This window comes from Pyricularia oryzae, chromosome 7 (genome assembly GCF_000002495.2).
Source record: "Pyricularia oryzae 70-15 chromosome 7, whole genome shotgun sequence".
In the NCBI taxonomy this organism is placed as follows: domain Eukaryota; kingdom Fungi; phylum Ascomycota; class Sordariomycetes; order Magnaporthales; family Pyriculariaceae; genus Pyricularia; species Pyricularia oryzae.
This window is the reverse complement of record NC_017854.1, coordinates 1212127-1239506: the sequence shown is the minus strand read 5'-3', so window position 1 is coordinate 1239506 and position 27380 is coordinate 1212127. Positions and strand designations below refer to the sequence as shown.

Here is a 27380-nt window from a genome sequence, read left to right as displayed (position 1 = left end):
GGTTTCTACTTTCTTTGCGTCACGCCGAGGTGTCATTCATGGCTAAAGAGAGGGCTGTGTGTCGATGCAGCAGCAGCCTACTCTACTCTCACCCGCCAAGAGCATATTGCACTTAAGCTCCGAGATGTATGAAGGCTATCTTGGACCCCCCCTGCGGCAATTTGTCCTGGGGTTAACTTGCTCTACGGAGTAACCATGTTCACAATGCAGCCTTGGCTCGCATCCCTTTCCTCGATGGGACAATGTACTACCTCGAGATCGTAGACAGCCGGGGAAACAGGTGCAAAGCCAGAGTTACCGGTTTCATGCAAGCGTGTGTTAACCTCACATAGAGGCTGGTAGATTTATTAATTCTTGGCTCTCTCCCCGCGAACAAGAATTTGATATTCGTGCCACCGACAAAGGGGCCCCGTCCTGGATTCTGATTTGTCCGGCCGCCCTGGTAGAATCGGATAGATGCATGCATTAGTCTCGACACAGTCCATGGGTCGCATACAGTCCCCGGTACCCTCTGGTCGAGATTAGGGACAGTTGCCTCGAGTGAGCAGCTGGATGACATGCGACAATATAACAAAGCATCCCATCATATTGTGGTTGTTTGGACCCCGTACCTCCAAGCGAGTACACCACCATGGGCTCACCTATCATATCCCCAGACCCTGCACCCCTACCGGTTCAAGCCCTTACCATTTTCGAACTGATGGGACCATCGGTGCCAGGACCTATAACTTCTCTCTTGCCCAGCTCGGAGAGTTTTGTTGTGTTTTATTTTGGCCTGCTCGAACCACCGACAAACAATAGCAACTGGCCTGCCGCGCATCGAAAAGGAAAACGGCCGTGGCCAGGCAGGGTCAAGACAAGCTGAGGTCTCATCTGGGAGCAATTCCATATGGAGTACTATGATTGGGCTTAGGCGGCCGCAAGAGTACTCACATGGAGTCAAACAGCAACCGAAGCTTTCTCGGAACCGCGCCGGACAGCGGGTATGGCTCCGTGGCCCATGCACATCCTCTCGATTATCACAACTACCAGGCTGATACCAATAAGTATGGAATGGGGCTTGATGCCATGGACCAAGGCGATCAGTCGTCACTGCTGAATGGCTCGTACCATACACAGCAAGACTACGCTGGGGTGAATAGCAGCGCTAGTGCTATGGATCCCGACGATGCAATGAATTACTTGCAAGGCGGGAACGTATGGGGAAGTTATGATGGACATCCCTTCGGCTTTGGATCAAGCTTTATGCCATATCAAATGCCCAGCCACAGTCCTTGGACCTCGACAGACATGTCGTCCCTTGCCTTGCATCAACCGCCTCAAGCTTGGCAGACGGCAATGATGACCCCACCGGCGGAATCTTACGACTTGGGCCACTCATATCAGCCAAAGACCCCAATGGGCCCTTTCAAACATTCAGCAGAGATCCAAACAGATACGTCGGGCTATGTTTTCCCACAACATGATGGACAACGCGATATGTTTATCCCAGATACACATTTGAATGCGGTCAAGCTCGAAGTCAACGCACTACACTCTTGCCCGGGGTCATCACCAGCTACGCCGGCCAGCTATGTCGCCACTCCAAACTCATCGCGAATGTCTTCGTTGCCATACAGATTCAGTGAGGACCGTCCACAGGATGAAGTTGTGGTCCCGGAATCATCAGTGGGGGATGAAGCTTGTGCGTCGACCACAAGTTACCCTGATCTGCCGGGCTCGTCTCCCACATCGGCTGGATCCAACGTCACCCCAAATCTTGACGCCGCAAAGCCGGACAAGGGGCAAGAAATCAGCCACGTGGAACCGAAGTCCACCACGGGTAGTACGACAAACACAACTGTCAAAGAACGGCGTGTACGGGCCCCTAGGCCTCCGGGCAGTAACCGAGCCGCAGCCAAGAAATGCCGCGAGAAGACCAAAAATAACGAAAAGGAACTGGAGTTTCGAGAACGGAATATGGGAACACTTAACATGCTGCTCAAGAGGGAGCTGGAACAAGTGGTTCGAGAGGCTGTCGAATGGCGAACGAGACTCCTTGCTCATGCCCACTGCGACAATCCCAGCATCAACAACTGGATCAATGCCAGGGCTGTGGAGATGTAAGTGCTTCCGTTTTCGCCACCCAACGGCGTTATTGTTTTCTTTGGCTCGCTTTGCTCCAAGTGTGGACACTTCTTGTACACTCTCCAGGCGCTACTTGTAGTTCATGAGAGATAAGAAAGAGCTTGAGGAGTTGATATTATCCATCACTAAGGGGGGCCACAGCCCGACACACGTGACGGGGGAGATATGTGCCTCATGAGGATGGAGCAATGGATCTTTTGCTGACGCTACCTCGGCATTGCCATCAGCTCCGAAACTGTGTCCTCAGCCTCTACACAGACGTCATCGGAGGCCCGGACGCAGTCCATGTCACCATCAATGGGGTCGACCTTGCGTCTGCAATCTCTGGAATTGAGGCATGATCGACACCTCCAGCCCCAGTTTCGAGCGTCGCAGCCGGTCGAAGAAGCACTGAACCAATGTCAGGGGCCCTCGGCAGCCCCTGACGGCTAACGCTTGTCGAAGTCGGACCCATAAACACCAATCTCGACCGATACATATGTCATCAAGAAGTGGAACAGGAACCCCCATCGCAGCTGCAAGGCTGCCACATGGCTTTTTTTTTCTTTGTTTTTTTCTCTCTCTTCAAAACTCAACGATGAAGACAAAGAGAAAACAAAATAAAATATTGAAAAACACAAAAACAAATACTGTTTATTGGGAGACCAAATCAGGAAACAGATAACCTTCCTCATAGTCAGGTTAGGTCTTGTATATCACAAACCCCCACCACTTTGTACATATATGCCTGTGACTTGGAATCACGAGAGAGTCGCATTGCGAGGTTTCGCCATGTGCATACCTCACTTATGCCTGGTATGCTGCTATCAGGCCTTTGCAGCTTTGTTCCCACACCGGTGATGGAATGCATCTCTTGTTGTTGGATATTCTGGCTCGGATGTCCTTCCGAGGCGGGGTGATTGACCAATTCCGGGTATGGAGCCGACGAAAAGGATTCCCGTGTTCCTCAACTGGGCTCCTCCTCCACCTTCATTATCAGCGCCCGGTCCCCATGACAAGGTCCGGGGTAGTTGCCGTAATCACACATTGAATGCGAGATGTCGCCATAATTTTTTTTATCGGCCCCGAGGCTTGTCTCTTGGCTGCAGTTGTTGCATGTCATGCGAAACGTCCACATAAACATCGCGCGCGAAATAAAAAAGAACGCCAACCTGGTCACACAAACAAAGATAGCAAATATGAGAAGAAAAAAAGGGACAAGGTCAAATAACTACCGAGATTTGGATATGCGCTTAGGGGGCGCCATACATGCGCATAGTTACCACGTGGATTGCAGTCATGCATCTCGGACAGTACGCCGCACCCAAAATTTGACCGGAAAGATTATTACAACAACACAGCGTCCAATCATCAAAGCCAGTGGGGCCGGATCCGTGTCAACGGAGGGCCGCTCCGGGTGTTCCGGTCCAGCGTTTGGCAATATTCGTTTTATGGGCCATAACAAATACTACTTCGGACAACCTACCAAGTACATGCACGGGACTTTTTAGCGCAACAGGAAGCGGACATTGGTAGTGGATACTTTAGTAGTGTGTTGGGGTCAGGATATAGAATGGAGAACAGAGAAGAGAGAAAGAGAGAAAAAAAAGGAGAGGGGAGAAACTTGCAGTTGAAACGGGAAGCCGTAGGGCAGAGTGTTGAGGCCGAGGGCGGTGTTGATGATATGGGTGGGCTGATTATACGGAGTACGGAAGAGCCGCGGTGTGTGTTGTGAGTGCTTTGGTGCTGCTTTTGCTGCAGACAAATGGGATAGCTCATGAGCTAACAGGCGCTTTATGAGCCTAGCCCTTGTTTCTAGGCCTGCCCAGCCAACCCGGGACCGTCAAGTTATCTCGGCAACAAAATCGAGATCAGGTTCACAGTCCCCCGCGTCGCTGTCCCCCTGCAATGCCAAGACGAGCCGAAAGCAGACCAACACAAGGCCAGTGGGGCCTATGACTTACCCAATCAGGAGTCTATATTGTTGAGGTTGGTGCAGGTTGAGTTGACCCGTGTTTTCCAGCCCGGGAGATCCCTGTTCCCTGTGGACTGACATGGCTAAGGCAGAGTGGCTGCCTCCCTCCGCTTCAGATGCATTGGCCGGGCGGCAACGAACTGAAGGGCTGAATGGAGTAGGTAAGAGGTAGGTAGCCCGACCAACACGTCCGAGGCCGGCATGAGATTACCCCATGAGTTGTCATGATTGAAAGCAGGTCGAGACACATGCCTTTCTCGCAGCAAAACGGGCATGGATGGAATTCGGGGGCCGTGTCCCGTTCCCGAGTTTCGGGTCCGCTTGGGCTTGGGTTGATTTCTGACCTATCACATCCATATATCTTTCGATCACTCCTCCCTTTACCACTCTTTTCAGCGGTCTCCGATGAGCATGTTTCTGAGCAACGAGAAGTCTCGATCCCGATCACCAATGGGAGCCTTGAGCGTGTCCCATCGGGTGTCTTGACTTCGTGTCTTCCACCTACTCGCAGACTTGGGAAAAAAAAAGAAGAAGAAAAAAAAAAAACCCCTGCAGCAGAGATTGTATCCATTAGACGGTGAGGGTCTCGAGTGGTTGACCTACATACACTTTCATGTCGCCCACAGCCCACAAACTGCAGCATCAAGCCCTCTGGATATCTGGATTCGAGAAACGCAAGCGCCACGTCCAAGATAATGTCGCCGCCACCAAGGTGCATACTCGACAGCAAATCCTTTGGCAAGCAGATTCGGAGAACCCGCTCTCGAGAGCCCATAGCAAGAGCATTGCAGCTCTGACAAGAGCCAACGAATGTATCAGAATGGCCAGCAGTGGTAGTCAAAGGGGGGGAAGTGTTGGTGGGGACAGCATTGGTAACACTGGCAGGGAGGGCACCAAGGGTAGCGGCAGCGCCCAAAGGCTTCGAGCATTGCTCCCAAGCACCCCAGGAGGGCCATACAAACGACCGCCCTCACCCACGGGTCCCGGAGGACCTAGGAAACAAAAGAGAACAGCTGTGCCAGCTGCTTGTGAGAGTGCGTCAGTTTGCTTCCGTTTTTCTTTTTGTTCTCGAGGAATCTCCCGTCTCTGTTACGTGCGGCGCAATGGAAAGACTGCGAATTATGTCTATTTTCAGTCCGAAAGTTGCGGCTTGAGATGCGATGAGCCGAGTCCAGTATCCTTCCGGGCCTTGTTCTCGAGTCCGAGAATATATGGTTGTGTTGGCTGAGGAGAAGGATCGTATGGGATTGCTCTAACAATTACGCTGTTTGGGGTTGAGTGAACAGACTGTCGCAAACGCAAAGTCAAGGCAAGTTTTTTTTTTTTTTTTTTTTTTTTTTTTTTAATCGTCGTCTTTTTTTCCCCCCTCCCCAAGTCGCTCGCTCTCTTGTGCGCCTCTTCCTCTTCCCAACGTTGTCATGTTACCTCTTGCGTGCCTGGACCTGTGGATTAGACCCTGGCGCAGGGCTCCTTCCACTGCTACTTTCTTCTACCCCCTGAGCTTGTTTTGTTAGGCAGTTGCGTGTTAGCCCCGGCGGGGCATTGGTACACATGCCCCACCTGCCGTCACTTACGGGCATCAAGCGTTGCTCACATGATTTAGAGGTATCTGAGGAACCTTACTTGTTTTGGCAAGGCGAGGTTATGCTTATCCTACCTCTTGTCTTCTCGAAAGATACCTAGTCTTTTTCCATGCTGGTTATACCCAGGGGGGAAAAAGAGTATCAATTCACCGCGAGAGAATAGTCACTTTACATGTATTTTCTCAAATGCAACCCCAAAAGTCACCAAGCATGTTCATAACACGACCAGACACGGCTCGAATCGCTAACATTGCTCCTCATTATAATTGCAGTGCAATGGAGATCGCCCAGAGTGCGCCTCCTGCAAGGCCGCAAAAGTGGACTGCAGGTATTCAGAGCCTCCGGGGGTTTCTCCACGCGGCAACGAGCGTCGACTGCTTAAGCTATGCAAACAAGATCAGAGAGCCCTGGTAGATGAACTTCGCCGAAATGGACAAGAATCCCAGATCTTAAAACGGATAATAGATGCTCCGTCGCTAGAAGAAGCCGTTGCTCTTGTAAGCAGCACCTCCGACATTGCTGCGCATGGAGTCGACGATGGCCAAGAGAGGGTTGACGAGCCCATGATTCGACCCCAGCTCAGGCCCGGCGAATCCAGTGGCCACGACATTGACTGGCAGCCGACCGAGATTGACGTTGCGCGCTGGACGGGTAGTAAAGAAGACGACAAGGAGGCGTTTAACGGGCTTCTGACCCACCTCCTAAGCCTTTTCTGGACCTGGGACAACACAGTCTCACCAATCATTGATCGATGCATGTTCCTCGAGGACCTCCAGTCTGATCTGGCACATTCAGGAACCCTTCCGCCAGGCGCCAAACAGCTCTTTTGTACGCCTTTCCTGGTCAACTGTGTGTTGGCTGTCGCATGTGTGAGTTTCATCCCCGAAACCACCACTCGAAATTTGACCGTGTAATGGAAAACAGCCAACTGTGCATTGGCTTGCCTATTGCAAGCTCAAGGGCAAATGCGCAAGTCTGATTGTATTCACGATTCTGATTGGTTCTTTTCGTTACCAGTTATATACAACAAATCCCAACGTGTACAGCGTCCCAAGCGACAGCACCTCCCGCGGCAGATCCTTTGCAGAAAAATCGAAAAGACTTCTGCAGAAAGAGCCGCCATCTTTGACTAAACTGCAGGGGATTTGTCTGCTATGGCTCTGGGAATCCTGTGCAGGCGACATCCAGACGACGGACGAGTATATGGAAACATATTTCCAAGACTACATGCGGCTGGAACTGAGCGCCATGGAAATCCCCTCGGACTTTAAAGACTGGGATTCGAGGCAGGGCAGAGAGCTGCAGGCCCTGTCCCATATAATCTGGGGCATGTATTTTACACACGCGTATGTATCGGCCCGCTTACCTTCTACCTTGAATATATATGTCTTCTCCGCAGGCAGAAGAAGAATCATCTTTGACATCCAAGCTAATGTAGCCACTAGAAAGATGACCATAACCTTCCAAACGCGTTTCCGTTCACCACAACCGCGAATACGACAGCTATTTGCGGACAAGGACATACCGCATATTTCCGACACAGACATGGCGCATTGGTGGCCATACCCCGTCAACGATTCCCGTCACCTTCAGCCTTCACACTATCGTAGGCTGCTCGTTGCCCGATGCGAATTCTCGACAATTATCGAGGAGGCCAACAGCTTGCTGAGCCATGGTCGGTTCAAGCGTGACCCAATCACAATGGAGATAGCGCGGCGAAACAGTGAGGATTGTTATTGGAAGCTCATTCATTGGAAAGCCGACTTGCCCGAGTACCTGAAAGCCGAATACTCTACACTGCCTGTTGTCATTCTTCTTCAGTGAGTGGATCTTCTCAGCCCTTTGGACAATTCCACTTTCAAAGCGCTCGCCTCTAACGACAGCCCTGTTGCTTTCTCACTTCCCAGTACGTTGTATAACTCTGCGCTTATAGAGGTTCTCAACCCCCTGATGGAGCATTATTACGACGACACAGCCTTTGCCCAGTCGAGCCCCAAGCAACTCCGGCTCGCCGCCAACTTCTCTCTGATTCACCATGTCTGCACATATAGGGTGCTCTACTCGGCCAAGTACGAATACTCGATCCTCCAGGCCTGTCTCAAGGCTGCAACAACTGCGTTGTACGACCTGAACGACGGCGGCGTCGACATATTCCTCCGCGCCTGCCAAGGCTTGTACGAGGCTGGCGAGTTCCTCAAGCTGGCCAACACCTTTTTGGCCGTCACCAAGGGGCTCATCGAGGAAAACAAGCTTGTTTTGCCGCGAGCAGCAGCTATAGTTGTGGAAAAGTTCTACCCCGAGCTCAGGAAGCGCCCATTCACACCCTTCAAGGAGGATGGACACCTGCTCATGTACTGGCCCCAAAGGGTGGTTGACCACGAGTTTGCGGAGCTCATCAAGCGCGCGGAGCTGCTGTCTATCGATGAGAGTCCATCCCGGTAACCAACTTGCAAGGTGCATCCCGATGTCAGGGGGCTGGGTTGGGTCTGGGCTGGGTTTCTGCTGCGATGCACACAAATGGCAACAAGGAAATACACCATGTATATAGGTGGCTCTGCAAGTTGACGCGAGGGACGCTTATGAAGTAATGCTTTTGTTGATTTTACCTGGACGATAACCTACCCTCGAAAGAAAAAGAAAAAAGAAAGTCTAGCTTGGTGTACATTCAGACATTAAAAATTCTGCCAAAACCCGCCAGCTTTTTATGCAGGAGCGCTCCACCTCATGTCCATCTGCTTTTTCCTGACCTATATATATAAAAAAACGTCACTTGTTAGAACATGACTAGACGTTGGATGGTGCTGATCAAGATGAATGATGTGAAAGGAAACAAGTTAGGGGCACTACTTACCATCGGACCAAGAGCGGCGACACCGGCGCTCAGTGCCAGCACGGTCCCGATCAGGCTGATCTTGTTGAAGCCCTTGCCGAGTATGTCAAAGACATAACTGGGGGCGACGCGGGTGACGTAGACGTCGACGCCGTAGGCGAGCACCAGGCTCGTGCTCTCGACGATGGCGGGGCTCGTGACTATGCTCCTGACGCCGAGGATCTCGAGCTCGTGCGACACGACCGTCTTGGGGTCGATCTCGATGGCGGGCGCGTAGCGGGACAGGCCCTCCTCGAGCTCCTGGGGCGTGGGGTCGCGGCCGACGGGGCGGCGGGGCTCGAGCCAGCCGCGGTGGAAGCCGGCGATCTGGCGCGAGTGCGGCAGGTAGGCCAGCAGCTGCCGGCTCGAGATGCCCTGCCTCGTGACCGAGAAGGCGAGGGCCGAGATCGGGGCGCCGAGCACCCAGGTCTGGCTGATGACCTTGGGCAGGGGCATCGGGGCGGTCGGGTCGTCGAGGGGCGCGATGGAGGAGAAGTTGGCGGCGTCGCCGAGCGGGCCCCTGTCGTCGGGGGATTCGGACTCGTACAGGTCTGTGACGGTGAGCAGGTGGCCCTTGATGGACTGGTTGGGGTCCTCGCGGAGGGTGTAGTCGCCAAACATGGTGCAGATGAAGAAGTTCTCCGACATGGTGCACGAGGCCGGCTGGGTGGTGTCGATGCCCTCGTACGTCGACGACGACAGAGTCTCGCCCGAGACGGTGTCGAGGAGGTACGTGGTCATGGTCGAAGCGGTGGGGTCGGCCGTGAGCACGACGATGGTGTTTGGGTTGAGATATTTGTATAGGACGCGGCGGTCGCCGAGGATGCGGCCGATAGACGCCACCGGGTCGTGTTGAGGACGCGTGGCTATTTCGACAATCTTCTCACCCTTGGGTGCGTTGAATACCCAGGTGGTCACCTCTGTGGCCTCGGTGCTGTCCTCAGCCGTGAGGAACTTGACGCCACGTAGAGATGTTTCCCCGCCGCGGACGACAAGAGTCTGCTTGGGGGCCTTGTCTGCAGCGAGAGGTCCAATCTGGCCGTCCTTGGGGATGGACAAAAGGTACGGTCCGGAGGCACTATCAACCAGCGCAACACTTTGCAGCTTCAATGTCGAATCGGCAGCAGTAGTGTCCAAGACTTGACCGTTATCAGTCTTCAGAACCAATGTCTGCCCATTGCTGGCACGGATGGTCACCGTGCCCTGGGAGTTATCAACATTCATGCCCTGGACATCCCAGTTCGAGGGATCCTCGACCTTGTGTCGCCACAGGGTTTGGCCGCGATCGCCAGCATTCAAGCCATAGACGGTGCCGCGCTCAGTGGCAATGATGACAATCTTGTTGAAGCCGAAGCCGTCCCTCTCAAGCTTCTTGCCATTGCCACCTACATGGGTACCCAACAGACTGTTGATGAAGCGTTGCGGAAGCTTGTTTAGATAATCGGGCAGGTGCTCCAGGTCGTTGATGTGACGCTGGACCCTGTGGATATAGGCAGCCACGGGGCTGCTGTGTGCCTCGGCCTCGAGGGACTTTGCGAGATCCTCCGACTCTGGAATCTCAGCCCAGGCACCCGCGACGGCTCCGGTGAGACCCTCAGGCTTCGACCAGGCCACCTGGCCGTTCTGGACCATGACCCAGTCGTCGGCATCAGTGAGGACAGCAGCGCGCACGGCGAAGCTGGATTCGGACTTCTTGATGACCTCGGACACGGCGTGGACGGCGTTGATAGCGTTGTCCTCGGCAACCTTGCCAGACTTGAGAGCCCAGCGGGCAAGGGGCTTCTCGGAAGTGGAAGCAAGGAGGATCGCCTCGCTCTGCGTGATGCGCGTAAAGTAGACATTGGCGCCGTCGGAGCTGGTGGAGAAGGCACCCTTGCCGGCGAGCAACGGCAGGTCGTAGGCCTTTTTGATGGCAGCTGTCTTCAAGTCGATGTGGAAGACCTCGGCCGTGTTGGAACTGTCGGTGCGCATGTGGACAAGGAAGTGAGGGTCCGACTGGATGGAATGAGGGGCATGGATCTCGACCGACTTGGTGCCGGCTGCAAGGGGAAAGTCATGCTTGGCCTTGGTGCCCAGGACGTTGACTCTGAGGGTGGTGAGGGCATTGTCAGTCCACGCAACAATGGGCATGGCCGAGTTTGCACCGACCAGGATAAGGTCCTTGGAGCTCTGGATGTCCGACTTGGTCGCGATGCTGATATCGTCCATCCTCTTGCCGGTGGGCACATCGAGAACGGCAACCTTGAGGCCATAGGAGCCCAGCGACCCGTGCAGACCAACCACAAACACCTTCTCGAGGTTGGTGCTGACCTGCAGAGGCAGGTCCTTGGTCACCTCACGGAACTCCCATACCACGGCGCCGTCGGTGCCACGCAGCCTCCGCAGCGTCGTGACCCCGCCGTCCTCCTTGTAGTACAGCGCGAGCACGTCCTTGTGCCCCTCGCCCTCGACGGCCATCTCCATGACCTCGAGATCGCGCACCTCCTCGCCCTCGAAACCGCGCGACCAGACGTTGCGGCCGCTGACGGCATCCCAGGCCTGCACGGTGTCCCCCGAGGCACTGGCGACCCAGCCCTCGCCCTCGGCGGCCCTCAGGTGGCGGACGCCGTCGGCATCTTCGGGGAGCTGCTGGCGCCAGAGCGCGGCGCCGCTGCTCGGGTTGATGGCGCCGAGGATGCCGAGGTCGGAGAGGGTGTAGAGGAGGGAGGCGCGGTCATCGCGGCGCGGGCGGTGGAAAAAGGTCGTGTCCTGCTGCGGCAGCCCGACGAGCTCGTGGTGGAAGTCAATGTCGCCCACTTCATCCTTGTACACTGCCAGCGCCGCCGGCAGCGCCGACAATAGCAGTGTTAATATCGGTCGCATGATGGTGCAGCGTGGGTGGGGGGTGGGGTGTTGTGCCGTTGTCAACGGCTCGTGTTTGAACTACGGAAAACCCCGGCGATATGGATGATGTATGTGGCCTTGAATTGCACCGCTCACCTCCAACAGGCGATGGGTCTAGAACCAATCCCTGGCGTTGGCTCTCATTGGGTGGTAGCGGCCCATGTCACTGGATTGTGGGGCGTCTGCAGCATCCTTTTGGGACTATTCCAGCCCTGGGCTAATTGAGGTTAATTGGTGTTGAGCTTGGATTTGTCTACCTTTTCTTCTGTACCATACATCCCAGGACAAATCGCATTATAAAACTGTGCATCGCCTGTCATTTTTCCTAAAGATTACCTGCCTGGGTACTTACTTACCTACCAACCTGTAGGTGCATCTAATATCACCACAGACCTAGAGCCTAGTGGCAACTTGAGATCTTTTCTCCAAGTCGCCATAACAAGCACGCCTCAATCAGCAATTTTCCTCGCGTGCGGGGGCCGAATCTATCCGTCGTCCTGTGCCTTTTCGCCCAGTACACAGCATCTTCGGGAAGCACCAACGGCTGTTGGCAGCTTTCGGGGTTAAACGACATGAGGGAGGACTGAAGCTTTTGTGCTGAATGCCTCGCCTAGCACAATGTCATCATCATCCCCCCCCCCCCCCCCCCCCCGAGGGGTCGGGACTATGGTCTCTGATCAGAGTCTCACCCGGGGCATATCAACCGCACCAATACACTACGAGTGGCACGGCAAAGCTCGTTTCCAGGGTAGCATTATTCCACCACATGGAATGGGTGCATCAGTTTTGATCTACCATGGCGATTACTGTTGAAGATATCAAACCAAGCGGTTTACGCGAGAGGAACACCAAAGGCACTGCGAGAGTCCCCCAAATCGAGCGTGAACTGGACGTACTTCTATGCCTACGCGCCTGTTGCACACCCGACCTGAAACATCACGATGTCACCGTATACTCGGAATTTCCGCAGAGAGCTGCGATATTTCTATTGTCTTAACACTGTCAGGCTCGATACTTCCCAAGATGCTAAAGACATCTTGAGGTGCGCTTGTTGTCAAGACACCGCAAGCCCAAACACCTACATTTTCCTCACCCGGCCGAGACCGCGGGAATCTTTGAGACAGCAGCCTTTGTGGCCGACGCGATACCGAGACACAAATTGCCTCGAACCTACCCAAGACAGTTATCGCCTTGTTTGCCTTCTCGAGGGTATCATTTTACTTTGTTTATTGCACCTCTGTCATTTCATGCTGTTGTGCGTCGAAAAAAAGGCTTTTCGCCTTTTTCTCCCTTTTTCTTCACGCCCTTCAGCTTCACCTGGAAGGCCGAGACTTGGAATGTCTTACCTTGAGAGTTGAGAGCTGACATCACCGGGTCTTCCATTGATCTGGAAATGCTATCGTGAGGCAGATCAATGTGGGGGCCATTGGATTCCATGCCGTCAGTATGAGCAATCACCGACTAACACCGACCCGTGCATCTGTTGCACTCTTATTTATTGACTGACAATGCTGCCTTGGATGCAAATGTACATATCCCAGCAGTTCGGTTCTTTAAAGTTCCGGTGCGGCTCAGCAATTGTATTTTAAGGCAACCAGCAGGGGGGGATGTTTCCATGACGACGGTTCGCTTGAAGCGGCTTAAAACAAACTGGCTGGACGGCATGCAGCTTACACCATTCTTACAAACCCAGATACCAGGGCTTTGACAAATTCCTTATCCAGCAACGCAAAGAGAACGAAAAGAGGCTGCAGGTAATCGAGTTTCAACTCATGTGCAATCTCGGAAGCGGCCAGGATCTTGTGCCTCAGCCATGCCCAAGGGACTGTGAATGTTGCCTTTTCTTATCCTGCGCATGTACCTTGGAGGTCACATGCCAAGTTATTTGGAGTGTTCTTTGTTGCAAGGTCTGCTGCAGGTGCATTACTTTTTTCACCCTCCAAGTCAAACGCCTGAAATAGCCCTACCATTGATTGGTTAATTTCTGCACTCACGATGCGCACCCAACATTATTTGCATATTGACCCTTGGCATTCAGGCAAAGCTGGCAAGCAAGTAACGCTCCGTTAATGTGAGAGACAGGGGGGCCAAAAAAGAAAAGAAAAAAAAGGCAAACTCACTAACTGTTCGGGGAGGCAATGTGGGCAAAATTAGATAGCTTGGCGATGATCGACTTGCGCTAAATGTCAGCTTGCTGACGACATGAAAACATCATGCTGGGGCGTGGCACAGCCGCAAACTAGTATAGCCTGGAACACTTTTAGTACGATTCTAGCGTCGATGAAGAAGTGCATGCAACAAAGAGGCGCTGGCTGAAACAATATAAGTTGAATCTCCTGCTGCTTACAGTAGGCGGAGCAGTCTGTTAGACTGTTAGTAATGCAGAGGAGCTTGGTGTGTCTTGGGGATGGGCAAAAACAAAAACAACTCGGCAGAACAAGGTCCGACTGTCTTACATGGAATTCGCGGCTAATTAGCCACTGATTGCCGTACTGCTTGGGAAATATAAGAAAAATTCGGCATCTGTTGCTTAGTAGGAACTGTCAGGCAACAGCGCGTATAAGCAAGCTGAAAGAAGCTTCAATATGAGGTCGTTGCGGCGTGACCTCTGACCAAAGTTCAAACATAGTATGAATATGCGGATACATTATACATATACCCTATTTCATCTGTTTAAAGGGACGCGCGTGGGATCAGCTGAACTTGTAACCGAGTCCACCGCCCCCCGGGCTTGCTTACATGTCATCTTGCATTGCTCTGTATCTTGTAGCCCCCTTCGTTTGTACGAGGTTTAAAGATTCTAGATCTAGATCTAGTCTATTCCAGTTCTCGACTAGCTTTCTAGTGATTACCCTGTTTAAAGCAGCTCTTCCGGCCGCAAATGCAATGTCCGTTCGGTGGTACTAGGTTTACCCATCTGCACCCGGCCGGCGCCGGCGCATGCGTGACTCTTTTTTTTTCTTTTCGTAACCAAGGGGAGCAATCTCTCGTGACGATGAGCCCCTGAATAAGATGGGCAAGTACACGGAACAAATGTCGATACCCACTGGACATTTACTCTGCATCTGAAGCTTCGAATTCTTTGTTTGCTTTGTATATGTTCTTGTTCCATTATGCCCACCGTACGTCGGTCAATTCAGGGGCTGATTTGTGTATGGATCAAGGCCAATGTAACTGATGCGTTTTTTTTTTTTTTTTTTTTTTTTGGAGTTTACAACCAAAACCGAAAGATATAAGCCATGAAACTGATCCAACAGGCAAGGATAATCAAACCTGGATACGGCCACCAAAAAGATTTGCCGTGAAAAAGACATGATGGGTTCGCAATGCTCGTTATAGCAGCAAAACCGACCTCAGCTTGCTGTTATCACTCGAGTCACGTAGACGACTGGCATGGGAGAAATATCTTGTCTGCAAAGGGATTGTTTGAATTACCGAGAGGACTGCAACATGTAGACATGCAGATCCAGGACATTCTGTATGTGTGCAATATATCGATAATCGGCCTGTGTCTCATGAGGTTGAAGCCACGCAAAACTTTGAAAACCTGCCTTTGAAAAACTTTGAAAAAGCAACCAATGAAAATCAGAGAGAAAAGACAGGGGAATGAAAAAAAAAAGAGAGAGACGTTGAGTGGGATATCTTGGATCGAAATAATCACCACTAGACTAGTTCTAGTTGGTTGTTTATAATTAAACGTTCCGGACCTACCTGAAAGTAATAGAGAAAAAACCCCCTCGCGGCCCATTCAACATACTGCCTGCCTGTTTACCCCTGGCATATCAAAATAAACCCCTCCTTCCCTTCTTGCGAACATTAATACGCTCGATTACCTAACTGTTACTATCTTGAACTTTGTCGGAAGACTGAATAATGGTCGGTTTTTCGTTTTTTTGCTCTTGCACCGAAAATGCTCCAAGTGAACCCTCTGGCCCCGAGCTGATGCAGGCCAGCTCCGCCTCGGGGAGGACGTCCTCGTCGTCCAGGACCGTCGCCTTGGCTACCGGAGGCCGTATTTCAACGTCTGACACGTACTTGGCGGCCGGACGAAACTTCTTCTTGTCGGCGTCGTACGTGATCCAACGTCCCTCCTTGCCCTTGTCGTCGGCGTCGTCTCCCGACGTCCCAATCTGGGCGATTTGGTACGCAAGCCACAGACACCTTTCACGACGTTGCTCCCCCATCGATGGCGTTTCAAAAGTCCTCTCATCTTCCTCCATGCTTTCATTGACGGCGAAATATTCGGGCGGGAAAACCACCTCTGCCGGATCTGCCCACACAAGCCCGCGCATCGCCCAGTCCTCGGGGAGCGGCCTCCCCTCGGCCGTACGCGGGAACTCGGTCGTTTCGTATTTCTCGGGGGTTTCAAAGCCCGCTGCAAAAGAGTTCAGGCACAAACAGAGTAGGTGCCAAGGAAAAGATGCCTCGAGGTGCGACATTGCTGGTGTTATCGGCTCGCCACCGCCTGGGCCCTTCAAGCGAGCCATCGCAAGCAGAAACGTCAGCTTGACGATGGCGTAAGAAAGTATGTTTAGATCTCCCAGCCGTGAAAGGACGATCGTATCTGTGCTTTCCACAAACTGGAGAACTTGTTTAAAATGTTTCAAGGGGTCGACCACGTCCTCTTTGGCTTCCGTGGTGGCAGCTGGTCCGTTTTCGTCATCAGTTTTGGACGATTTCTGCGTCTCTGGCGAGGCTGCTTGCGACTCGGCCGAAGTCGCCTCGTCCGCGACTACGATTTTGGGCATGGGAGCTTCTCTTGTCGAAGCATCAAATGCCCTCATGAGAACGTTGGCGGGCAAGCCATAGCCGAAAAGTGCACAAAGATTCGTCACGGCGATTTGATATCCAGCCTCAAGCCAGCGGCGTGCGCCCTTGGCCACAGCCAGGTCGAGGTTGGAAAGAAATTCATCGCGCGCCTCTTCGAGATCTTCGGCGCCCTTGCCGGTGAAGAAAGTCCCGTGACACCTGACCAACGCACGATCGACGGCGTGCAGCTTACCGTGCGTGCCAGCCATGATGGGTTCGAAAAGGGTGAGAATTGAGTCCCTAGCGCTGTTGAAGGGGATGGGCACACACAAACTCTTGGCGTAGTAAAAAAGCTGTGCTACAACGTTGGGTCTCGCTAAAATTGCTAGGTGGTGGTACAGGCGTCCGGTGGTGGGCGCCTTGTCGCTAGCTCGTGAGTACCACTGGCGAGAAACCGCGGTCCAGACCTCCCTGTCGCGAACATCGTCGTCTTCGATGGCCATTCTAGACGTTCAACGCAGTACCAGTCAGGAGCGTGTTTTCTCAAAAGGAACAGAACAAAAAAAAAGGGGGGGGGGGGGGGGGCGTTTTACCTATATCGTGAAAGGTCTCCCAAACATTCTATCCATGTATATTCAAACGCTGGCACCGTTTCATACAAGAGCGCCATCATTGAATACGACGAGTAGATGAATGTGAGCATGTACTCCAGTGAATGTGGCAAACGATGCCTCAAAAGCTCCAAACTTCAAGTGGAACAAATGGTTAGTCTCGCCTGCTTCACAAAATCGTCAAAAAAAAAAAAATTCAGGCAGTCTTACAAACTATGAATGCCGTGTCGCCACATGCGCGCCGGCATTGCGTATTTGGCAGCCAGACGACGCAGCGCTGGGCTTGCCGAAGGATGCTGAGAGGCGAGGAAAAAATCGTGGTGCTCGTGTAGCAACGTGCGGTGCAAGGCAATCAGAGCTTGCCACTGGTCGGTGTTTAGCTTGGGGGAAGCCGAATCGTTGTTGAGCGAGTTCTGTGCATTGTCGACCTCTATGCACTTGTTTTCGACCATAACAAGGCTAGATTTGTAGCAAATTAGTACGACATGGATCTGACAGCTTCCCCTCCAGATGGCCAACTCGAGTGGGAGGCAACAGGCTTTTGTCACACGCCAGCCTTTCGGCAGGCGGGGTCGAAAGCCGTCCGCGTCTCGTGCTCTGGTCCACGCCGGGCCAAGACTTACCCAGCATATATGCCCTTTACCTCAGCCACTAGCTGCTCCTGACCTATAGGACGCGTCTCTGGCTGCTTTACCAACTTGTTGACCTCGTCGATTTCCCCAGTCGCGTCGCTGCCTCCGCTACCCCCCTTTGAGCTCGAAGCGCGACGAGGCTGGCCCGATACCGGCGTGAGACGTGCATTATTTGTGGTGGTTCCACGCGAATGAGTGGTGAGGGCGCCCACCGCCGCCTGTTGCTTCGTCATTCCCGGGGTGCCATCCTGCCAAAGCGGCTTGCGCGCCCGGGGCACGGGGTCAAAGCCGTGGTTGGGATCCGTAGCGGGCCCTTTTGCTCTGCTTCGTTGAGGCGTAGCGGTTGCCGTCGTAGCCTGGGCGGTGGACGGGGTGCCTCGGGGTTTGGGCGATGCGTTTGTGGTTGGCGAAGCTGGTTCCTGTGAAGGAGGCGACTTGTGCCTTTTAGCTTTTCGCTCGTTCAGACCGCCGTCGCGGTCGTTTGGTGTAGACGGGTCTCGTGGCTCTGATGCTTCAGCGCTCCGTTTAGGGGATCCAACCTGTTGAATTGAGGTTCTGCGATTCATGGCAAAGGAGCATGTTAGTCGCTACGCGCCGTATATAGTAAAAGAAATTGCTTGACTGCACAGGACCGAAAACCGTCGTCGAGCCCGGTCTGCCAAACGCAGACCAGTTGCCTGAATGATACTTACTCGGACTTGCTGGGAACTTCAATCATAGGCTTCTTCGGTTCTGAGTCGACTGGTTTCCTGTCCGAAGGCTGGCTTTTTTCTCGGAGATACTTGGTGAACCTCTGTCCAATGTCGGCAACCGGCGGGTTTGCGTCACCATTTTTGTTGGTCATGTTTCAGTGACCGACATGAGGGTCCGGAATATAAACGGGGAACAAGTGAATGCCCAGCTAGAGACTGCTCAAGGGAAGGAGCCGCAAACAGAATGGTGGTTGCTGTCATGCTCGGCTTTTGTAAGTACGGAGTAAAGGTGATGATGAAGGATATATTTTGCGAACCATATTTCAGTCGCGCTGAGAATCCCCCCTCGTCAGTGTTCCACCTGGCTAGCCCGCTATTCCAAGCCACTTCTTACCTGCGGGTGTGGGTGTGGGGTTAGCGAGGGTGGGGTGTTAAGGGGAAAGTAGGGAAGTAGGCAGCCCTAAAATGCGAACCGTAGTTCGCATTTGCGGCTCTGAGGGCCGGTTTTTAACGGAAAGAGATGAAAGCATACATCCATCCATATTTGAGTCAACTCCCATAAATTTTGTGTTTTTTACTTTTGCTTTTTTTTTTCTCTTTTCTTCAAAATTGTCTCCATCTAAAGCTGTTTCATCTGTAGCTTTGCAGTATTCCTCAAATTTCGGTGTTTGAGTGTTTTGCTGGTATGAGTTGGTTAGAAGATGGCGATACGACATTTCGTGCACTCCCGTCCGCCCCTCTTTGACCGAACATGTTTTGCGGCACCTATTGTACGATCCTTTCTCTGCAGTGCTGGCAAAATGCTGGGCTGTCGTTTGACATTACGGGGTGACGTTTCGGGGCCTATTACTACGTATATTGTGTTGGAATCAGCCTCTGCCGTCCCAACTTCTTTCTGGAGTATAAAGTAGTGAGATTCTCCCATCTCGTGTCGCACCACGGAAAAATACCGCCCGCCCACTGCATACCTACCTAAGGACCCTGGTCAGCTTTTCAAAGCCCGATGTCGATACCATAGGGATAGCCTCACTCCACCTTGCCGCCTGCAGTCGTTCGCAGGGGAAATTGCCCCCAGAAATAGGCCGCCTCGGTCTGTAGGAATGGCCTACCGGTATTACTTGACAGACAGACTACACCAGAGGCAGCCTGCCCACCTCTACAGCCTTTCCATTTTGCCCTCGGCTTTTCAGTCCCTCTCCACTTTCTAGCGGCTCCCCACACGTGGGCTAATATCCCGGACCAAATTTAACATCGTGGGCAAAACGTGCTTTTGTCCATCCAATGAGCCGCAGCTTATTGAACGGATAGGATTACTGGTGCTACGGCTATCCTTGGCAGGTACATATACAGGGCACAGCTCTTTGCGGACTCATTTTTAGCCTTATCCCCAGCCCCCAACCAAGTACCTAGGTACCTTATATGTGCGGAGTGTGAGGCTCGTTTCTGATCTTGATATCCAAGCTATATCATCCACATCGGCTTATTCAGGCTTCCAAGACATACCCGACAACTTTCCGTCCCTTTGGCCGGAGATCAATTGCGCGCACGATGTGCTTTTTGCGTCCCTCTCCGCTGCCTATTGGTAGGTAAGCTTCGTAAGGGACGATTTCACCCACCTCACTGGTCTCTTGGCGCGGGGGCTGTGCATTGTGGCGATGCAAAAAAAGATTCCTCCAGTTTTCTCTTGGAGCCTGTACTTTTAACGCGTGTTCGCGTCTCTGATACATGCGTTATGACCTTGAGATTTTTTTTTCTTCTTTTTCCTTTCTGCTTCGGCGACTCCGACTGGCATACTTCCTGAGCAATCAACACGGAGAACACCCATTCCATCGTAGTGCCTGAGCCTTTTGCCACTCCCAATCTGCTCTCGGTAGAGATTCACTGGCTGGAGGAGCTGAGATTCCTGGGAGCCCTCTTATCAACCGAGATATCGCCGTTCAGCTATTGACTTGACGCGATATAAAGCTACACGGTGGTGCATCAGAGGCCATGGGAATGGTCGTTTGCTGTCAAATCACGCGAAAGTCGCCTTCCACGCCACCGTGGTTACTCTACGACAAACAAAACGATCCACGAACATGGCGACTTTGCTCTTGCCTGACGTGAATCACCGATGCTTACCACCATTTTATTTTGGCAGATCACCTCAGCTGCTGGAGATATTGTTACGCCCGAGAAGATTATGTTTGTCTTGCAGGCTGCTTGGTGTGGATCTACGAAGGGATCTGGAACGCGGCGAACGCCTAATTTCACCCTAACCAAAGGTTTACGAGCCACTTGCTCTCCAAGTTGTGCAAAAAAAAAAAAAAAAAAAATGGTGCGCAGGCAAAGCAGGCGAAGGAGTCCTTTTTTCAGAGCTGAACCGATCCTGAAGCCAATTATCGAGCCAAGACGCCTACCAAGGTGTGCGCTCAGCTCTTGGCTTACCACTAGTAACCAACAGTGGTATTGTCTGCGTCTACCAACATGTCTACGCAGTCGAAAGGCAACCGATTTTGCACCTCTTGTTGGCTGTTCCTTATATTTCGTACCTCTTATATTGCGCGTGACATGACGCCAGGCGACTGTCATCACGCTTACATGTTGGTCATGGATTTACACCCATGACGCATCGATTGTGTTCTTTTTTACGCCTCCTTGCAGAAGAACGCGCAAATTGCTAGTCGCCTTCACCAGGAAGTGCACAGGCTTTTGGCTGCCTTTTTTTCTTCTTTTTGTCTTTCCTGATTGTGCCGTTCACGATCTAGTGGCTAGGGAAAAAAGGGGTGCATGTAGTTGGCAATAATAGCGAAATCACACATTGGCGCAACACCAGCATCCAAGATGGATGCCCAGGTCCAATGGAGAGTTTGTAACTTTGTGACTTGTACGAGGTCTTGGACAAGATATATTGGGAGAGGCAGGCAGCCTATTGCTTTCGTGAAAGGCCTCGATTTGGTGGTACGGTGTACGAGCCGGTGAGGGATGGAATGAAATTAATGAATACCGAGCTCATCTCACAGGATTTCAATTTTCGGTATCAAACCCAGATAGTGCTTTGCTACCTAAACAGGTTCGTGAATTTCCCTCGGCATCCTGATCAGCATTAGCGCGCGCTTATTTTCAAGGAGGATCCATCTGACCCGAACCGAACCAGGCAGGTGCTCTACTCTAGGCAGCAGCAGCTGAAAGGAACTGCTGGATGCCTTTGTGTGTGTGTCAAATTTACGAGCCACTTTTCATCACACGCCAACCCCTGTCACAAAAGACCCTGCCTGCCTGTCAAGAGGTTCTGTTTCAATTTGCACACCTCGCCGCCTCGGACGCCCTTATACAGCGCATCTACGTGAGCATCTGCATCCTCACTAGGAAAATATCCGGACAAGCATTCCGTGATTTGGCAAGGCTCGAGAGGTAATCTTGCCGTTGTGATGTGCTTTGAGCTTGATGATATCTGTGCCTAGGTGTGACTGCTTTGTAAAATACATAGGCAGATGGGCAGTAGTTCAGGTGGCTGGGAATCAGGATTGCTCACATGCAATCATGTATCATGTATCTGTCTATTGTCTAATGTTGCACTTGTAAAATCTCAACATATTTGCCGGTGCTCAAAATCATCACACCAGAGGAGACGGTTTGATTTTAGAAAAGGAACCAAAATCAAACAAGTTACAAGAGACTGCTAGTCTGCTACCAGCTGCTATCCTATAGCATATAGATTTGAAGCCCTGTGTTGAGATTATACCATTATATTCGTACAGTCTCTTCTCTGACGAGTAGTTTGAAAACACGTCTTTAGTCCTTGCTTGACCACTTCCATCCAGTAACAAATTGATTTCTATGCCCTCTGCTGCACGGCAAACTCAACACCATCCATCTCCATTTAAATACGTGAGCCCTGTTTTTTTGCACAGATATAGCAGCCGTCTGATATGATATCAGAGACTCAGAGCAAAGCATAGCAGAATAAAGCACTCTGTTGTGGCATGCAACCACAGATGGTTCACAGCATTTGTTTCCCGACCGTTTGGAGGTTACACAGACTCGGCAACCGGTGTTCTGGGGTTTTCAGTCTTTGTTCCCGACGTTACACAACATGATGCCGTCACCTCCTGCCGTCTTTTTTTTCAATTTTTTTAATTTCAAATTAGCATGTTTGATGTGCTCGCCTACTGGACATCCGATCCAGCCCTGATAACGGCTCTGGACCAGATTGCATTCTCTTGCTGGATGACAGACAGGGTCATACACTGACGCCCAACCAATCACGCTTTTGGTCCTCACCGGTTTCGGGTTTTGGTTTTTTTTTGGGCTATCTCAAACAATCAAACAAGATCCCGCGAGGATTCAAAAAAAAAAAAAAAAAAAAAAGTGACTGGCTCGCCTCACTGTAATCCATTCAACGACAATGGTGGACTCAAGATGAAGATTGTTGTGTTGCAGCCGACGGATCTGGTCCAACGCATGCACCAAACCCACAGAAACATGGAGGACAGCTGGATTCAGGCTCTTATTATTAATGTCAAGGCCAGCAATATGGTTGGCATCCCTGTATCCACGTCAATGCCCATCGTGATTCGTAGTTACAGCCGACGCTTCTGTCAACGTGGTTACGCGACATCAAAAGCTAAAGAGGAAAACCTCCCTTTGGGCATCAACGCAGGCAGTGTATTGGATCACCACACTCGAGACAGAAGCGAGGCATGAAATGTTTTTGTTTTGGAAAAAAAGTCAACAGGCATTGCTGCTTGCAATTGGCTACCTCTGGACTTTGATCCAAAGTATTGGCTAGCACAGCTGGGAATTAATGGGAGTGGTGTTTCAACTTTCAAGTCATAGCGAATCCAATTGCTTCAAACTCGTGCGTCTGAACCTGTCATCCTTTTCGAGGAATAAACAAGCCCCAAGGTAGCGAGAGGGTGTATGTGTATCCCTAAGCTGGATAAAGGGCGTCCTCATGACGCCCCAAGAACATCATGGTTGGTAATGATGGGTAAAGAAAAAAAGAAGAATAAATCATTTGCGGATGCCTTGTTTCTGGCCAATTTTACTAACAAAAAGGCATCCACGCCGGTGAATAGCTCATGTGGTGGCGTTAGGGCTGGTTATAATTTCTTGGCCCAAGGGCTCAAGGCACAAACTTGGCCAGTAAAATGACGGCCTAAAGATAAAAGAAAAGGGGGCTACCTTGGAATCTTAATACCGGTATGAGCCCCTAGCGCCCTCACTACGTAGGTATTTACGCATGGTCGGGCTTTTACGAATACATAACGCCTCTTGGATGCCTTATAACTGACATAGTGAAGATTGCCTACACACACCTTGAACCAATGGAGACCGCACACGGATGATATACAAATGCTCAAAATTTCTCAGCCGAGGCAGAAAAGCCACCTATCTCATGAATCTGACCTAGTCAAGTAGATGCATGTAGGCCAAGTCTTGACTCCGGAACTTTGCCGGCAGACTGCAGCAGACAGAGAACCCTAGCAGAGAGCCCCCGATGCAACCATGCCCGTCCCATATATTCTCCCAACAAAGAGGCACCTGAGCGCAAGCAGCCGGGGCACCGGTCAAACATGCTGTAGATGTCCAATTAAGGTTGTCTGCTGACCAGTAGCACGGCAGAGCCGGCCCGGTTCCCCTTCTCTGGTGTTGTTGTGACTTATGGCAGCCCAGCTCAAGATTCTTCAACTATCAGGGCGAGGTTGACCAACGAACAAAAAAGAAACATGGCAACGAACGGGAAGGGACGTCATTTTCTTTCTTTCTTTCTTTTTTTCTTTTTTTTTTCTTCTTCCCCTCATCTGGGACTGCCGAGTGGCCCCACGACCAACCGGGGGCAGCACATGTACACCCTGTGATGAAAGACGGGTTTGGTTCATTCTCGTGCACGGCATGGTATCGAGCGCGAACAAACACGCACAAAATTTAGGGCGAGGGATATGCCCTACCGGTTTCCCTTGCATACGGCTTTCGTATCCCTGGATACGGATAATCCAGAGACCCGACCAAAGAAAAGATTTCCAGCCTAGTTTGTACGCTTGTGATTGGCGATCCCCGTATCTCTGCCAGTATTGCTACACCGTAGAGTTCTACCCGGGTTTGTAATAGGCGCGGGGTTTGTCGGCGCAGAAGGCGGTGTGCCCTACATGCATGAGCTGAGTGAGTATGAAGCATCCGTAAAATTCAGAAAAAGGTCTAGCGTGATAGGCTCGTTTTCACAAGGCAACAAGGCATCCAGAACCTCTAGAGGTTTCTACGATTATAAATGTTGAAGATTGCCAAATCCACGTTGGGATGGAAATACACACTGTCCCGCGGTAGGCAACGAGGCGTGGGTGATACGTACCATGTCGTGTAGATACCGCGGCGCATTCGCAGGGGGGGTCACACCGAAAAAGTTCCAGTTTCCGTACTCCGTACTCCTTTCACGGTGAGGATAAAAAGATTCGCGAAATAATGACCCAATAAAAAAACCCCCTCATCCAGCGTGGCGACTGTGCTGAAGGCAACCGTCTGAACCTTTTGTCCAAGTGTATCGCCCGACATGCTCCATATGGTGTCTATGGTCGCCTATTGCTTTGTAGCTGAGTGACCGATGGGCGTCGTATTCTTCTACTTATGGGAGTACGTGTCGGTGAACAAAGGCTGACGTAGCTGCGTAGGCTGAGCGAAAAAGCTGCACGTTCTAGGTAAATGTATGAAGCTACCAAGGTATGCTGCTTACGGAGGGGACATGCCAGGTGACTACCTAGTGCCCCAGTGTGATTGCAAGCTAAATGCGGATACGCTTCAAAATCGAGAGCTGGGTCCTTGCATGGGTTTTACCAAGTATGTACGGCCTCGACCATGAACTCATCGTACTGTGGTTACCAAGTTGCAGGCGGGGATATCAACTTTTGATCCGTACAGCTTGACGACGTATTGTGCCCTACTCCCTATGAGAGTGGGCGAAAAGCAGCCCGGGGTATGGATCGGATTGCGATTCACAAATTGGTAAGTAGACTGTCAAAAATCTCCCGATGCAACCTACCCGTTGCAACCGGCAGTGCCTTGTATTCACAATAAGCTGCTATAAACACGAGTGCAGGCAAATATTAACTCCTTGCTGATATGGTACCACTTATCCAGGCGGCGCCCAACGCTGCCCGCATCCCATCGCTCCTCTGCTAGGCAGTGGGCATGGCTCTGGGTAAATGTCAAATTCCTATGCTTTGACTCAGTTGCGGTGAACAATCATTATCGAGTCACATTTGGGCGTCGGCATGGTCTTCTCGGGGACCTCAGGTACACAACGCCACGAACACCCCTTCGACATGACAGGAACCAGTGTTGCAGCAGACGCGGCCAGGTTTATAGACCAATCGGTACCCTGCACTTCGGCGCCCTCGGGCTCGCTAACAAGCTGGCCTGTTTCTTTGTCGGTCTTGTGAATATGGTATTTGCCCAAAACCCACCAGTCCAGCCACTGGACACGAGGAATGACCATGCTCTGGCGTTTAGCGCAACCTGGTCGGGCGCAGCGCTGGGGTCCCGCGTCACGAAGCTGATCGATGCGATCCAGCAATTCCAGAAGATGGGCCGGCGACGTGTCAGGCATGAGCGAGCGCAGGTCCGTGGAAGTGCTGGTCGACGCCTGACTGCACGATTCGAGGGCTAGCTCCAAAAGCGACCGTGCCCGGGTGGGAGGAGCGTCATCGAAGGTGGCAGGCGGCTTGGCCGGCTCTGAGTATAGATCGGCAGCCGGCAACCAGGAGCCCTCGTCCAAGTTGACAATATCTGTGTTGCAGGGCCGACCAAGACCGTCCACGTATTGCATCGGCGATCTGGCGACGAGGCATCCACCATGGCTGCCCGCGATTCCAGAGAAAGCTGACCATGTTGCGTAAGAATCCCTCTTGGAAGCCCCTTCAGAGAAAGAGATGGTCCTATATTCCGGTGTCTGACCCGCGTCTCTGTTGCTTTCAGGCTGGCAGTATGGATTTGGGTGAAGGGAGAGAAACTCCAACTTTTTGCTCGTGGTTATGAGCTCAAGAAGTTCGTGCGGTAGCCATCGTAACGCATTTTGAGCAATGTTTAGTTGCTCCAGATTGCGGAGTTGAGATATTCCAGGAGGGAGCTCTTTCAAGCCATTGCCCCTCAGGCTCAAAACTGTCAGAAAGCTCAGATCACAGATGCTAGCCGGGACCCTCGCCAGACGGTTGTTTCCCAGGTAAAGCTTGAGTTTAATATCTCGTGCTTCGAACGGAACATCTTCGACCACGGTAGGAATCAGTTGAAACCCAGACAGCGGTTGAATAGTTGAAGCAGCGATGCTCTCAAGACCCAAGCTCCTGTTTTTGTCTTGTCAGCATGCTGTTATCGTCTATTTATCTGACTGACTCGGCTTTCAAAGGGTCCAAACGCTTACGCAATATTAACGTCCTCATCACCCTCCTCGATGCAATCCTGAATGATTTTCTGAGCTAAGCTCTCCTCGGGCGAAATGTTGCGAATACTCGCACAACGATGGAGTCCACTGGCGACACGAGGAACCAAAGGAGACGGTGCCTGTGCCGCCGTAGGCTCGTCAGGTACGATTGTTTTGTCAACCGTGTCATCACTGGCCAGCCAAACACCGCTGTCCATGTCCCGCCTGAGTTGCCTTGGGGCGCCAGGCGCGATGGCCTTGGGACGCGACGCGGCCCCCTCGACAAATTCAGGAAATGGGGGATCGGACGATAGCTGCTGCTGCGAGGACTGGTGAAACCATGATCCTATCCGTCGCTTCTTGCGACGGCCATGGTGGGAATAGCTTTCCAGAGACGGATCATCGTCGCTGGAAAAGGCAGCCGGCTCGCTGGAATCAGTAAAGAGATGAGCGGGTGGTGCTTGATTGAGCCTCAGCCGCGGATTATTAAGTGCGGGAAACGAGGGCAGAGACGGCTGACTTTCGTCTTCCATTGGTTGAAATGTGGGGTGTCTTTCCAAAATGAAATGTCTGGGAAGCTCTCCTGTTGAAGAAAGAAACCGGGAGATCCTATGACAGATATAGAAGCACTTCAGTATCAGCGGGAGAAGAGGGTCTTCAACGAAATTTATGAACCGAGGAGAGAAGGAAAGTAAAGATAGATATAGCTGGAGGTTGGGACGCGACTTTGGAGTTTTGGCATCCAACGTGTCGCGTGTATACTTTGGGCGAAAGGCAGTAAAGTGGGCCCTTCACGATCTCGGTTACAAAATACAGCGGCGGGAGAGCTCGTGTGGCCCGTGCATCAGTCGCTGTAACACGACACGCCGGGCTCAAGCTTGACCAAAT

At 51.9% G+C, this 27380-nt stretch overlaps 8 protein-coding genes across 8 annotated transcripts; 3 read left to right on the top strand and 5 right to left on the bottom strand.

Moving 5' to 3' along the window:
* Window positions 1-631: 631 nt before the first annotated feature.
* MGG_02865 (uncharacterized protein) lies at window positions 632-2106 on the top strand (the record flags this gene model as incomplete). Its single annotated transcript, XM_003720823.1, has 2 exons — window positions 632-752; window positions 914-2106. 2 exons carry the CDS (start codon window positions 632-634, stop codon window positions 2104-2106), a joined length of 1314 nt encoding a protein of 437 aa, XP_003720871.1.
* Window positions 2107-4164: 2058 nt separating this feature from the next.
* MGG_02866 (uncharacterized protein) lies at window positions 4165-8503 on the top strand. Its single transcript, XM_003720822.1, has 6 exons — window positions 4165-5115; window positions 5368-5390; window positions 5937-6533; window positions 6682-7010; window positions 7110-7484; window positions 7572-8503. Exons 1-6 carry the CDS (start codon window positions 4695-4697, stop codon window positions 8104-8106), a joined length of 2280 nt encoding a protein of 759 aa, XP_003720870.1. The 5' UTR covers window positions 4165-4694; the 3' UTR covers window positions 8107-8503.
* MGG_02867 (uncharacterized protein) lies at window positions 8231-11461 on the bottom strand. The gene is made up of 2 exons (XM_003720821.1): window positions 8516-11461; window positions 8231-8411 (listed from the first exon to the last, which is right to left on the bottom strand). The coding sequence occupies exons 1-2, from the start codon at window positions 11393-11395 to the stop codon at window positions 8367-8369; spliced, it is 2925 nt and encodes a 974-aa protein (XP_003720869.1). The 5' UTR covers window positions 11396-11461; the 3' UTR covers window positions 8231-8366.
* Window positions 11462-12661: 1200 nt separating this feature from the next.
* On the bottom strand, window positions 12662-13435 carry MGG_17948 (uncharacterized protein; the record flags this gene model as incomplete). Its single annotated transcript, XM_003720820.1, has 3 exons — window positions 12662-12803; window positions 13091-13241; window positions 13411-13435. The coding sequence occupies 3 exons, from the start codon at window positions 13433-13435 to the stop codon at window positions 12662-12664; spliced, it is 318 nt and encodes a 105-aa protein (XP_003720868.1).
* A 1386-nt stretch (window positions 13436-14821) lies between these two features.
* MGG_12580 (uncharacterized protein) lies at window positions 14822-18399 on the bottom strand. The gene is made up of 5 exons (XM_003720819.1): window positions 18101-18399; window positions 17400-17963; window positions 16987-17235; window positions 16759-16911; window positions 14822-16669 (listed from the first exon to the last, which is right to left on the bottom strand). The coding sequence occupies exons 1-5, from the start codon at window positions 18250-18252 to the stop codon at window positions 15250-15252; spliced, it is 2538 nt and encodes an 845-aa protein (XP_003720867.1). The 5' UTR covers window positions 18253-18399; the 3' UTR covers window positions 14822-15249.
* Window positions 18400-19126: 727 nt separating this feature from the next.
* MGG_17947 (uncharacterized protein) lies at window positions 19127-19925 on the bottom strand (the record flags this gene model as incomplete). Its single annotated transcript, XM_003720818.1, has 3 exons — window positions 19127-19256; window positions 19604-19676; window positions 19895-19925. The coding sequence occupies 3 exons, from the start codon at window positions 19923-19925 to the stop codon at window positions 19127-19129; spliced, it is 234 nt and encodes a 77-aa protein (XP_003720866.1).
* Window positions 19926-22447: 2522 nt separating this feature from the next.
* Window positions 22448-22786, top strand: MGG_17946 (uncharacterized protein; the record flags this gene model as incomplete). The annotated part of the gene is made up of 1 exon (XM_003720817.1): window positions 22448-22786. Exon 1 carries the CDS (start codon window positions 22502-22504, stop codon window positions 22784-22786), a length of 285 nt encoding a protein of 94 aa, XP_003720865.1. The 5' UTR covers window positions 22448-22501.
* Window positions 22787-25301: 2515 nt separating this feature from the next.
* MGG_17945 (uncharacterized protein) lies at window positions 25302-27025 on the bottom strand (the record flags this gene model as incomplete). The annotated part of the gene is made up of 2 exons (XM_003720816.1): window positions 25302-26415; window positions 26493-27025. 2 exons carry the CDS (start codon window positions 27023-27025, stop codon window positions 25302-25304), a joined length of 1647 nt encoding a protein of 548 aa, XP_003720864.1.
* Window positions 27026-27380: the final 355 nt, after the last annotated feature.

Bases quoted from the DNA above. Each gene is read 5' to 3' on its own strand.
- MGG_02866 (XM_003720822.1), top strand. From the start codon at position 4,695: ATGTCGCCCACAGCCCACAAACTGCAGCATCAAGCCCTCTGGATATCT. The intron at 5,391-5,936 runs GCAAGTTTTTTT...TTATAATTGCAG, and splicing joins GTCGCAAACGCAAAGTCAAG to TGCAATGGAGATCGCCCAGA. The intron at 6,534-6,681 runs GTGAGTTTCATC...TTTCGTTACCAG, and splicing joins GTGTGTTGGCTGTCGCATGT to TTATATACAACAAATCCCAA.
- MGG_02867 (XM_003720821.1), bottom strand. From the start codon at position 11,395: ATGCGACCGATATTAACACTGCTATTGTCGGCGCTGCCGGCGGCGCTG. The intron at 8,412-8,515 runs GTAAGTAGTGCC...TTATATATATAG, and splicing joins TCGCCGCTCTTGGTCCGATG to GTCAGGAAAAAGCAGATGGA.
- MGG_12580 (XM_003720819.1), bottom strand. From the start codon at position 18,252: ATGACCAACAAAAATGGTGACGCAAACCCGCCGGTTGCCGACATTGGA. The intron at 17,964-18,100 runs GTAAGTATCATT...CATGAATCGCAG, and splicing joins GAAGTTCCCAGCAAGTCCGA to AACCTCAATTCAACAGGTTG. The intron at 16,912-16,986 runs GTAAGACTGCCT...TTCCACTTGAAG, and splicing joins CGACACGGCATTCATAGTTT to TTTGGAGCTTTTGAGGCATC.